This window comes from Dermacentor albipictus, chromosome 8 (assembly GCF_038994185.2).
Source record: "Dermacentor albipictus isolate Rhodes 1998 colony chromosome 8, USDA_Dalb.pri_finalv2, whole genome shotgun sequence".
Classification (NCBI taxonomy): Eukaryota; Metazoa; Arthropoda; class Arachnida; order Ixodida; family Ixodidae; genus Dermacentor; species Dermacentor albipictus.
The window spans coordinates 17,747,053-17,760,355 of record NC_091828.1 but is presented as its reverse complement, the minus strand read 5'-3'; the positions used below and the strand labels follow the sequence as shown (position 1 = coordinate 17,760,355).

Genomic DNA, 13,303 nt, shown 5'->3' with positions numbered 1-13,303 from the left:
TCGTGAATGCCTGGCTCTCGTCTGGGCGGTTTCCGAATTCCTCCCGTACTCGTATGGCACGCACTTCTCTGTAATGACGGACCGCCACGCGCTCTGATGGCGTTCCTCACTCGAGGATCCTACCGGCCGGCTTGGTCGCTGGGCTCTGCGGCTGCAAGAATATTCCTATGCAGTAGTGTACAAGTCGGGCTGATTACATCAAGAAGCAGACTGTTTATCACGCTATCCAGTAGAATATCCACTCGCCGACCCTGACCCCATAGCGACTCTTGCGTTTTCACCGTTTCTCAGCTGCTACACGTTGCCGACGAGCAACTTCGTGATGCCACTTTGCGCGCCATCATTGATGGCTTGGAATATTCGACTTCTGATTCGTCCCTTCACCTGTTTGTTCTCCGAGATGATGTACTATACCGCCACAATGTACGCCCCGACGGCCCTGACCTCCTCGTCATTCCTAAGCACCTCCAATCAGCTGTTCTCCGAGAACTTCACGATATACCAACAGGTGGTCACTTTGGCGTCTATCGCACCAACGACCGGATTCGCCGACGCTTCTTTTTTGTCCAGGCCTTGCCCGCTCAGTCAGGAAATACGTTGCGGCGTGTGAAAAATGCTAGCGCCGAAAAACACCATCGACGCTCCCTGCCGGGTGCCTTCAACCGCTCGACATTCCTTCGGAGACGTTCTGTCGCCTTGGCTTCGGCTTACTTGGCCCTTTCCCTCTATTCATGTCTGGCAACAAGTGAATCACTGTGGCGATAACTTACGCCACGCGCTACGCCAATACCAGAGTGCTTCCAACAAGTGGCACCACACATGTCGACGATTTTCTTTTACGCGACGTGATTCTGCAGCATGGTGCTCCACACCAACTGCTCACAGACCGTGGTCGGATATTTCTTTCTGAATTCATCGCCAACACCCTACAGTCTTACTCTACCAAGCACAAGCTGACTACATCTTTCTATCCACAGACTAATGGTCTCACGGAGTGTCTGAATCGCACCCTAACAGACGTGCTTGCAAAGTATATCTCGTCCGACCATACTTATTGGGACCTTGCCATATCTTATGTCACTTTTGTATATAATTATTCGCGTCACGACACTGCCGGTTATTTCCCGTTATTCCTGCTGTTAGGCAGAGAACCCACATTGCCACTGGAGGCATGCCTTCCATCCGCTGCAGCAGAGACCAGCAAGTATTCACCTGACGCCATCACCAGGGCAGCTCAAGCACGTGCGCTCGCCTCCTGACCTCCCAAGAGAAGCAACGGCGTTTGTACGATTGCCAACACAGAGATGTACACTTTTCGCCTCGATCTCTGGTACTCCTGTGGTCCCCGGCACGTCACGTTGGTCTCTCCGAAAAACTCCTCTCTCAGTACACAGGCCCATATAGAGTGCTGCGTGCCGTGACTCCAGTTATGTACGAAATCGCTCAAGTCAGTGCCAGTGCCTCATCTGCCCCGAATTCCACATATGTTGTGCATGTCGCACGCCTTAAACCATATTATTTTCCTCTTATCGCATATATTTATACGTCCCGGGATGGTTCTTCTGCCGCCGGGGGTAATGAGACATGAATATTACGTGTTTCTTGTGGAAGATGCACGCGGGCGCCCCGACGAAGACGACGAACGCTCTCTGGCTCTAGAGCTGTCGGCTGAACTCGCCAGCGCTGCAATCATCATTTATAAATGTACCTTACAAATTGTCCTGAGTTCTTAATATTTCATTGGCATAACAATATCTAATGTTTTATTTGTTTCAGTCAGGAAGTCTGATAGCGTCACGTTTCAGTGACGTTGAATAGCGACATAGTGTCAGAACTGTGAGATAAAATTTAAGACTTCATTGGGGGAACCTGTGCTCAGCAGAACTAGTAAAATACAAGCACAGCGATAGCGGCGAGCAAAGTCAGCGATCGCCAAAGATCTGATTTGCGGGCCATGCGCATCAGCTTTTAGACGGGACTCGTCCAACGTTCCAGCGTAATCGCTGGCGACCGCGTGCCTGCCAGAAAGTTCTACACAATTTGTGTAGCGCACATAGTCTGCTTACAAAGCTCTGCGAGAACATACACAGCCGATAGAATCATTGATAACATTCGAGTAAGTTCCAAATCACGAAGGCGCGTCTTGCACAGAGCGATAACCTTAAGTCAGCGGGTGAAACGCAGCTGCACGAAAAAATTATAAATAAGCACGCGTGTTAGTGCCCCGTCCCTCTTTCACAGCATCGCCCCATGCTACAAACACGAGAGCAAAAACGAAGGCAGACGCAGTAACAAAAATAAAATAACTATGTCCCGTAGTTCCTTACCCTTTGCAGAAATGCTCAAGGCGCACAAGATCGACTACACAGCGGGGTCGCAAAAGGCGCCCCTGTGATTCAGTTTTGTACAGTGTGCTATTACTTTGGATGATCTTATAGGGTGCGAAAGATTAACAAAAGTTTACCGCTAAGTCCTCGCCGGCGAATCATGGTCTAAACCCAAAGGCTGTCTCGCGCTGGTATTCTACGTAATGTTGTGGAAAGTTGTTCGCCCTTTGCTGGTTCCTGATGCGCAGGCGAGCGAGTAGTACTCCTTCGGCGTGCTGCAGACAAGCGGTGACGTCGACATTCTCTTCGCGAGTGACGTGAGGAAGCATGACGTCGATAGTCTTGGTCGGGCTTCTTCCGTAAATCAGCTTGAATGGCGTCATTTGCGTTGTTTCTTGCCCTGCTGTGTTGTAAGCGAAGGTTACGTACGGAAGCATGACATCGCAAGTCTTAGGCTCAACGTCGACGTACACCGCTAACCTATCGGCAAGCATCTTGTTCAGGCGTTCCGTTAGACCCTTCGTTAGCGGGTGGTGGGTGGTTGTCCTCTGGTCACGTGTCTAGCTACACCGCAGCATGGCTTGACTAAGCTCAGCTTTAAAAGCCGTTCTGTCGGCAGTGATGACTGCTAGCGCTCCATATTACAGCAGGATGTTCTCGACGAAGCATTTAAATGCCTCCACCCCATTAGCTTTGGACCGGGGTTTCGTTTTGGTGGAGCGATTAAGGTAGTCGATGGCCACGACAATGGACTTGTTTCCGGATGATCGCATCGGAAAGTGCCCCAAATAGTCCTTCCAAATCTGCCTAAACGATCGGCAAGAAGGCTGTAGCAATCCCGCTGGCCTTCTGGGTTGTGTCTTTAGTCTGTGGCAGTCTCGGCACGTATTGACGCAATAGGTGGCCTCGGCGTTCAAGTGTGGCCAGTAATACTCTTCCGGAATCCTCGCAAGTCAACGGAAAAATCCGATATGGCCTACTATTGGCTCATCACGAAGGGCGTGGAGAACTCCTTGCCGGAATGCCCCAGGCGCTAGACGGTAGTTGGCACACACTGGTGAAAAGTTCTTGCAAAGGATGTCGTGTTGCATGGAAAACTAAGACCCTCCTCGCCTAAATGTCCTAGGGACAACGTCAGTATTTCCTTCCAAGTACTCTACAAGACTTTTTAGCTTCAGTTCTTCTCGTTGCTGTTCAATGAAGTATTCCAACCTCATTGCTCCCAGGAATGGGCCGTCATCCTGGCCGCCTTACGACGGCAAGTAAATGGAGGCGTGTCGTAGGCTTTCGGCATCAGAGCGCTTCCGTCCGCACTTGTAGACGACGGTGATGCCAAATTACTGGAGTCTGAGACTCCATCGTGCGAGACATCCTGAAAGGTCCTTTAAATGTGCAAGCCAAGACGAGGCATGATGGTCGTTTACGACTTGGAAGGGCCGGCCAATAGGTAGGGGCGGAATTTCGTAGTAGCTGAAATTATCGAGAGGCATTCGTTTTTTGTCGTAGAATAACTGGCTTCTACTTTTTACAGCGGCTGGACAGCGAAAGAAATTACTCCTTTCGTATCGGCATTTTCTTTGGACTTGGACGACGCGGAAGCATGGGTGACTTGCGTCGCCGTGGATTTTGATGTTCACGTCATCATCGAAGTGGAGGATTACTGGCGGTGACAGCAGGCGTCATTTAGCTCTTCGAAGGAATGAACGACAATTTGCCGCATTTTTCACTTGAACGCGACGTCCGACTTTGCGAGATATGTCAGTGGCTCGTCGATGCCTTCAACAGTGTTTCACGAAGCGCATGTAATAAGCACACAGGCCAAGGAATCTGCGCAATTCCTTCTTGTTGGCAGGCTGTGGAAAGTAAACGATGGCAGATGTCTTGTCGGGATCAGGAAGGACTGCAGTTTTGCTGATGGCGTGAGCCAGTAAGAGAGGCTCATCGTAAGTGAAGTGACACTTTGCGGCTTAAGAGCGAACCCTGATGCCTACATGGCCTCGAGTACTGTCCCAAGCCGCCTAAGGTGGACGTTTAAATTCCCTGCGAATGCAACGACGTCATCCAAGTAGATGGCGCAGGTCTGCCACCTCAACCCTGCTAATACCATGTTCGCCACGCGCTTGAACATTGTACGTGCCGATCAGAGTACGAATTGTATGACCTTATACTTGTAGAAGCCGTAAGGTGTGATGAAAGCTGTTTTCTCGCCATCCTGCGCGTCTACTTCACTTTGCCAGTTGCCAGCCTTGACATCCATCGATGAGAAATACTTCGAAATGCAGAGCCGGTCCAGTGCGTCGTCTGTCCGTGGGAGTGCATACACGTCCTCCTTCATTATCGTGTTCCACCGACGATACTCCACATACAACGGCAGTTTTTCATCCATTTTCTTCACCAAGGCAATAGGGGATGCCGACGGGCTATTGGAACGTTCCATAGATTCGTCTCTTTGTACTTCATCGAATTGTTGCATGATGGCTTCTTGCTGTGATGTTGAAGCTCCGCATGGGCTCTGGGGGAGGGGTCGAGCACACTCTTCGGTTATTGTGCCATGCTTAGTAAAGGGTGCTTGTGGAATCCTCGATCACATAGAAGAGCAGTTCGTATCGTTGGAAAAGACCTTTGAGTCGTTCCTACTTATTCATGGGAGACTCGGTCTGATATCAAAGGCTGGTTCGGGAACTATAGTCGTCGAAATAGATGGGGCATAATCCTAGAGTACAAAAGTACGGCTGCTTTCCAGAATATTCCGCGATGTATGTGATAGTCGTGCCCTTGCTGAGGTGTTAGTACTTCTGGCTTAAGTTTGTCAGCTTTACTTTCGTTTTTTCTTCGTGCAGTCGCGCGATTTCTCTTGAGACGATTACTCTATTTGTGAGCCCGCTCAAGCCATGGTGACTTAGGGAACTTACCGGCGGTATCGCTTGGTGCTATCGACTTGGACTTCGGGCGGCCAATAGCGCTGTGTTGGTTGAAGAAGTCCAAGCTGAGAATTACGTCTCGCGATCACTATTGCAGGATGATGAAAGTGGCAGGGTAACTCCATTCATGAATAGCAATTGTTGTCGTGCCGATTCCAGTCGGTGTTATCGGGTGTTATCCAGCTGTCCGGATATGAGGGCATTACCAGGCAGCCTTAACTTTCTTCAAATGGGCGGCGTCCACCAAAGTAACTGCGTGGCCGTCGAGAAGCACGTATACGCTGGTGGTTCTTGCTCTTGCTTAACAGTTAGGTCGTCGCGTCAAATTACGACTGAGTCCAATTGTTCCAGTGATGTCTTTCCGGTGACTTCGTCGACGGCGGTGGATCTTCGTTTTTTTAACGAACAGCAAGCGCGCCTCTAATGGTTGCTGCTTTTTGTTTTCCGAATACGGGCTGATGGACCGGCCATGGGCTTGGTCAGTGTATGGTCGGTGCTGCGGCAAGAAGGAACGTCCTGGTGAAGGTGAACGGAAAGCTCGTGGGTGTCTCCACTGTGCGGCTGCGATGTATTGCGCGATCTTACGAGGCCGTTAGGCAAGCTTAGACGCGGCAGCGGTCGCAGGCATGCCAAGGATCAGTCTTTCTTGTAATGCTGTGCGTGGCGACGAGTGGGCGAGCTGAGGGCGGCGGTGGTAGTGGAAGACAAAATTGCAGCGTTACGTGTTCCTGGCGAAGGCGTGCAGGGAGACCTCGACCTTAGGCGATGGCGGCATAGGTCATCACTGGCGGCTGGGGTTGTGGCCATTCTTGAGCTTCAAGTGCTTCCAGTGACCGCTTGAGCTCTTATTTAACTGCCACATGGTTGGAGGCCACCTAGGGGTGCGACCTGGGGCCACTCCGATCGTCTCGCACCGGCCATCGGCACCTAGCTCTAGAACTTCAACGTAGTTTGTTGTGACTGCATGGCGGTTGTACTGCCCGGTGCGCATTTCAAGTGTCTTCTCGGTTGTTGTGGCCTCCTAAATGAACTCTAAGGCAATCTTAGGTGAGTTGCGTATCAATACGGCGAACAGCTATTCCTTCACGCCCCGGATCATGACGCGAAATTTCTTCAGACATGTCAGGGTTGAAGTGGTGCAAGAGGCGAGTCATCTCCTCCGTTAATGTCACGGTGTTCTCATTCGGTAGTTGTACTTTGGTTTCCTAGAGGGCTTCGGCCCTTTCGTTGCATACGACACTCACGAAGGTCTTCAAAATATTTTCACGAAATCGGTGCCACATCGCTAGGGTCCGAGCAGCATCATCCAATGAAAAATAGACATGGCGCCGCTTGTCCTCACCACTCTAGTTTGAAGTGAATCCTGGTGTCTTACAGCACAAGACCACGATTTGGTTATTTGATTATGAGGCGCACAGTATCGAGCGACTCTGGAATAATTTTGACTGCCAAAGAATCTTTAACGTGCCCCCAATGCACAGGGCACGGGTGTTTTTGCATTTGCTCCCATAAAAATGCGGCTGCCGCGGCCGGAAGTTGATCCCGCGACCTTGTGCTTAGCAGCGCAACTCTGTAGCCGCTAAGCCACCGTGGCTGTTCGGTCCAGTTCTTGAACGTCATGGTCTTGTCGTATGTCTCCAGCCACGTTTACGAGTCTTCAAACGATGGTCCACTAAATGTTGGCGGCCTTCTGGGCTGTCGAAGTGTGAGAGCCGCTAACACTGCTGGGTTCGTCATCGCGGCTCCCGACTTCGTCTTGATCTTAACGGTCGTCTCGGATAGAAGCCCGAACGCCGTGAGCAGGTTTTGTAGTATGAGGCTAGCTCGATGGTCTGGAGTGACGCTGGTAGTGTCTTCGGAGTTCGGGCTTAGATGGCCTTGTGAGGGCGTCCAGTACAACAACGCGAAAGCATATCCACCAGATGTCACGTTGTAGTGCTGGTGAGTTAAAACTATAACTATAGGGCGAACTTGTGCTCAGCAAAACAAGTAATACTCAAGCACAACAATAACGGCCAGCAAATTCCATGATCGTCGGAAGTGTGAGCTGCGGATCCAGCGCGTCGGGATCTTATACATAACTCGTCCAACGTTCCATCGTAGTCACTGGCGCCTACGTGCCTTCCACAAAGTACTACACAATTCGTTTCGCGTATACAGTCTGCTTACAGAAAACTCGGCGAGAACATACACAGCTGATAGAATCACTGGTAACATTCGAGTAAGTTCCAAATCATGCAAGCGCTGTTTTCGCTGAGCCGTAACCTTAAGTTAGCAGCTTAAATACAATCCCACGAATAAAATCCTAAATAAGTACAGGTGTCAAATGTGACTGCGTCTATATTGTTGCTCTTTGAAGTACATTTTTGTCGCTGTTGTTGGTTAATATTGTTTTACTCATTTAATTACAGCACATCTACTTAAATGTGCACTTTATAACTCACTCCCTGCATCTGCTTGGGCAAACCTGACAGTATTTTTCAAATATATTGTATAAATGTTTACACATTTTCCTCTCTTACAGCGCAACGGCTGGAACTATAGGTAAGTTTCTTCCATGCTTTTCATTCAAGAAGTATTTGTGCCTCCGTCTTTATGAGTAAAATCGAACGCTAGCAAATGCAGTGAATTCCAGGACTGAGTTTGTGAAGCTGCTTATTCAAGGGCTCTACTTTGGGCATTCCATCATTTTCTTCAATGCGTGACGTAGACGCGACGCGTTGAAAATGACGCTAATGGCCCTGTTTTGCTTTCATATCGTGATGCAAACGTTACGTTCCGCCTAAAAAACTGAAATGGAGGCACTCTATCTCAGGTTCTCAATAAAGCAAAACAGTTTTCCTCCGCAGTAAAGATAAAGCAGCTAGCTCAAAGCGCACGATTATTCCGCCGAAAACGCTTCTTCCTTCCGTCGTCTGCTGCGTACAAGCTGTCATATGCTTCCTTAGTTAAGATGCGTGTCCCGGGAAACGGAATGAGCCATCGGATTTTGGCGCCAACGCGCTCGTTTTCTACCTTCAGACAACATACGCGACCTACCAGTGTTGATAGGCGCATGTTCTAGGCCACGTTATCGCTATTTCGTAAAACGCAAGTAACTCAGCCCGACCCGGATGGCCGAGAAACGGATGAATATCACCCATAGGGTGATATTCATTCGTTTCTCGGATGTATATTCCTGGATTCATATTCACGCAAGCGCCGGCGCTGTCATCTTTTGTTCAGTTCCCTGGTTACTCTTTCCGCTGAGGAAATAAGGCGCCGCCTTACGTACATTCCATTTTATAAATTCAAAAGACGTCGTTGTCGTAACTTCTGATTGTGCGAAAAGGCATTATTCTTGATGACAGTACAAATGCAGCAGTGAAAGGTAGACAACGTTGCGGAAATTTGCTATCTTCAAATAGATAACTTTATATAAAGGCGTTCCTTTAAGAAATTTTGGCCCAAAACACGAATACCAACACGACCCGAAGGCGATCCAAGTACTGTGAGCATGCGTTATGAACAAAAGATTTTCATGGCGCCAAACGACAGGAAAAATTTGGCAATACTAATTCTTCTCGGCCGCCATTACATATGGCTGCTCATTAGCATAATTCACGCGGCTCGTCGCGCCACAAATTATGGCGAAAAATATCTGCAATGGAAGCCCAACGCAATGCCACGCAAGTCAAATTGACGGTTACGACACGGCCCTTTCCGTGACGCTCCCAACGCCATATTCCTTCAGCCAATCAGCAAACTGACATGGCGCCTATCTTGGATCGCCACCACATATTCGCGAAATTGCATATGTATTCCACTGGCTTCTGTACGCTGCCACTCACTTTCTTTTTGAACTGCTAACGTTGCAATATAACTGCCAAGGACCAAAAAAATGCATTAGTCCATAAATTGTGCAACCCCACTTCCCGTTTCGTCATCTTGATCAAAATGCAAAAGTGTCTTTTGCAAAACTTCCTCCTCCCGGCACATATTTCAAGGCACGTGAGCTCTCGACAGCCAATCAGAGAGTCAACATGGCGGATAATAGCGGCCGTGCAGCCGCCTTGCGAGTCGAGAATAAAGCCTGATATTCTCCTTGCTCGAATTCGTGAAGTTGTTCAAATTTGTGAAATCCACTGCCTGTTGCTCTCTGTAAGCCTCCAGGTCCCGTCAAGCTGTCTGTGACAGCTTTTTGCATGGCGGCCTCCAACTTGTGTTTTGGAAATAAAGTTCTGATTCTTATATCATGAAATAACAGTTCGGTGTCGGGTAAAAGAATTTTTTGGCTATCCACGCACAGGAAATGTCCTGTCTGGATGTGACAGAAGCGAACAAGGAAATTTCGAAACAAGTCGCTTCTGAGAACATTTGTCAAAGCTGTATCATTGCTACGTTATCTATGTATACAAGCAGGGTGACGGAGACCGCATTCCGTATATCTTCTATTTGCGCTACACCCACAATGAAACTCGCAGCACATAGCCGTGTGGCGTCGGCGTGATCGAGCCGCATGGTGTGTTCTTGCATTCAGCGCCACTGTGATTGCCGTGTTTGGTTGGCTAGCATCATCTGCTACTCAAAGCAATGTACAAAAAGAACTGGGCATTACAAAACACCGATAATGAACAACCGCTTCCTTGTTTTTTCCGTATTAGCGGAAGAAAGAGAATAAAATAGCTTTCGGCACATCAGGTGAATGTAGTGGATCCTGCAGAGGTCCTTATATGTGTGGAAAAAAAGAATAAGCACACTCTGGTAGGCATCGCGAGAGAAAATTGGACGGCGCGAGAATTCGCAGGCTCTCGGTCGGGTTTATAACGTCTGTGCTCAAGTTTCTTATGATTTAGGGCCGAAAACAGAATGCGTAAGCAGAATTCGTAAGCAGACTGCGTAACTGCTGCTGAATATAAACATATTGTTTTATCGCACATGAGTATCTAAACAAATCAATGCATTTGTTCACACGCATGCATAGTGCCCGCGTAAACGCCCTTCACTTCTGTGGTAGCGCAATCGAAAAACATAATTCGTGCAGATTGAAACTTGTGCACTTGTCCCATATTTGACATTGTAGATACAGGAGAATTTCGCATTCCTGGTCAATATTTGCGTAGAAACAAACCACTCTGTTTTCCTGGTAGCGTTCAGTATTTAAGTAGAATCTGACCTATGTGTCCTATTTACTTCCTGTTGTATTGGAAGCACATTTTCGCGGGTTATTGCTCGCTGAGGATTTGTCGTGCATGCTCGATAGCGTGTGAAAATTTCCTAAATATATCAGGTTCCCCTGGCTTAACTCATGCTATGCGCATTAGCCTGGACTACAGGTGACTACCATTTATTTTGTTTTTAACCTTCATGAAGGGCTTAATCATTCGGCTTAATTATGCTCTCACCTGGAATCATTAATCCTTCTCATTTTCTCAATTTTTCTCAGACGCTCCGCCTCACGTAAACATACGGGTAAGACTTCCAAAACTGAAATCTTCAACGTAAAAACCACTTTTCATTCAATAATTTTTTACACATAGAAGTCTTTCAAATATGGTCCCTGCAAACTGCAAAACGCGGAAATAAATTCAGATGCGAAACACCCGTGATTTCACATCTTTATTTTACGTATGGGTTATTTTTACCATATCGGCCGCGTGAGTCTTGCTACATTGAAAATATCACATGATATGTTGCCGTCCCTTTTCAGGCAAGCTGACTTCATTATGCGGGCAAAACATGGCGTTCCAGCTATATTCCTAATTGCCACCTACTGTAAGTGATCATCATCACAATGTTTCTTAGAGCTATAAGAGAACTCATAAAGACAGACAGACAGACACAGACAGACAGACAGACAGACAGACAGACAGACAGACAGACAGACACACACACACAGACAGGCAGACAGACAGACAGACAGACACACACACACACACACACAGACAGACAGACAGACAGACACACACACAGAGAGACAGACACACAGACAGACACAGACAGGCAGACAGACAGACAGACAGACAGACAGACAGACAGACAGACAGACAGACACAGACAGACAGACAGACAGACAGACACACACACACAGATAGACAGACAGACAGACAGACGCACACAGACAGACAGACAGACAGACACACACACACACACACACACAGACAGACAGACAGACAGACAGACAGACAGACAGACAGACAGACAGACAGACAGACAGACGCACACAGACAGACAGACAGACACACACAGACAGACAGACAGACACAGACAGACAGACAGACACACACAGACAGACAGACAGACAGACAGACAGACACACACAGAGACAGACAGACAGACACAGACAGACAGACAGACAGAGAGACAGACAGACACAGACAGACAGACAGAGAGACAGACAGACAGACAGACAGACAGACAGACAGACAGACAGACAGACAGACAGACAGACAGACTAGCTGTATTCATGTGTCGCTCAACAGCCCAAAGACCTTTTGGTAGTCGAGAACGTCGTTTACAAAACATGTATAGCACACAAGGTGGTGAAAGTATGACGTAAATTTAGCATATAAGTAAGAGTGGGACCTTGTCAAGCGAGTGACATAGCGGGACAATATAAGAATATGTGGCATACTGCCGAAGCAACGAATGTCTCAGAATTACCACTACACCTGTGAAATAAACGGGAATTTCATGAATATGATATTTCACTACATTGCTCCATTGTTATTCGCATTACTGCCGACAGTCATTGTTAGATAAGTACTGCCGTTTTTTCGTTATACCTCAAAACCCAGACATCAAATGCGCGCACGCATTTTTTTTTATTGTGACAGCGTGCCTTCTGGCATAAAGAATTATTTACACGTGTAGATACACGTCAGATTCTCGGAGGAAGTACAGCGGTGTTTGGCGGTAGGGCCCCAATATCCAACTGTCTACATCTGGCGCCCGACCTGGGAGTGGTCCACATCAAAGCAGGTGTTTCTGGCGGAGGGCGTATAGAGAGGTGCAAGTCTAGAGGAGGTGCCCAGTGTCCACCTCGCACACAAGAACGGGACAGAAGGGGCAGGAATTGCTGATGGAGGCACCGTACTGTGCCGACCATGACCAGGTTAGCGCAGGGGTGAGGGCAACACGAAGGTGTAACCATCGTGGCAAGACCTCTTCCCAGCGCGCTAGGCCGACGCGGAGGTCGGTTCCACACGGTGGGAGAAATACTCGCGTGGCGCGCCAAAGATGTTCTTTTATTGCGAAAGCATGCTCGAGGTTTCCGCTCTTGGCCGTCGTCCCGGAGAATCCACCATTGACCTTTAGCGTGACCTATGTGTGACGTCATACCAGCTGTGGAAAAGCGGGGCCCCAACTCGGCTCGTCGCGATGGTCCCAGCGAATCCTCCATGCTGAAGCTGCGCGCCGCTGCAGCGAGGGGCGCTCGCTGTACGTGACGTCATGCCAGCTGTGGAAAAGCGCCCCCCCCCCCCAACTCGGCTCGTCGTGATCGTCCCAGCGAATCCTCCACGCGCCCCTGCCGTGGGGGAGGCGCTCGCTCTACGTGACGTCATGCCAGCTGTGGAAAAGCGACCCCCAACTCGCTAAAAAAAAAAGTCGTCCCAGCGAATCCTCCACGGTATGTCGGATGATGTGTATAAGGTGAAGCTGCAACGATGTGCTGCAGCTAAGAAGCGACGGCGTGCGGAAGAAATGGGTGAAGAGCGGGAACAACGCTTAGCTAAACGGCGTGCATATTATGCAGCCAGGAGAATGCATTCAACATCTCTTGATCTGGGTGCATCTACAAGTATCATGCATGCTCTCAATGCTGACGCGACTTCGGCGACACCTGATCGTTCGACAGCAAGCCTTATGGATGCTTTAAATGGCGACAAGACTGCATCTACACGTTCGATGAGCAGTATGTAACTCTACAACCTGAACAGAAGATTGCTTTCGCAATCCACTAGGCTTAGCCAAGCTAAGCCTCTGCCAGTTTTTTTTTTTCTGTGAGGATCCTTGTCCCCGGAGAGGTGGGGGCCGATTGAAGTGGACGAGAAGTTTTGTTATGACTTGCTGCAT

General features: G+C 48.7%; 1 protein-coding gene across 7 annotated transcripts in view; it reads left to right on the top strand.

Annotated features, from left to right (window-relative positions):
• The window catches only part of LOC135920838 (uncharacterized), a 140,779-nt gene that overhangs the window by 91,759 nt on the left and 35,717 nt on the right, over window positions 1-13,303 (top strand). For 6 of the 7 annotated variants that reach the window (XM_065455104.1, XM_065455108.1, XM_065455109.1 and 3 more), the window contains 2 exons: window positions 7,773-7,792; window positions 10,938-11,002. In XM_065455104.1, the coding sequence (XP_065311176.1) occupies window positions 7,773-7,792; window positions 10,938-11,002 (85 nt within the window). The remainder of the gene's footprint in view (window positions 1-7,772; window positions 7,793-10,937; window positions 11,003-13,303) is intronic. The other variant, XM_065455110.1, reaches the window with a different exon arrangement.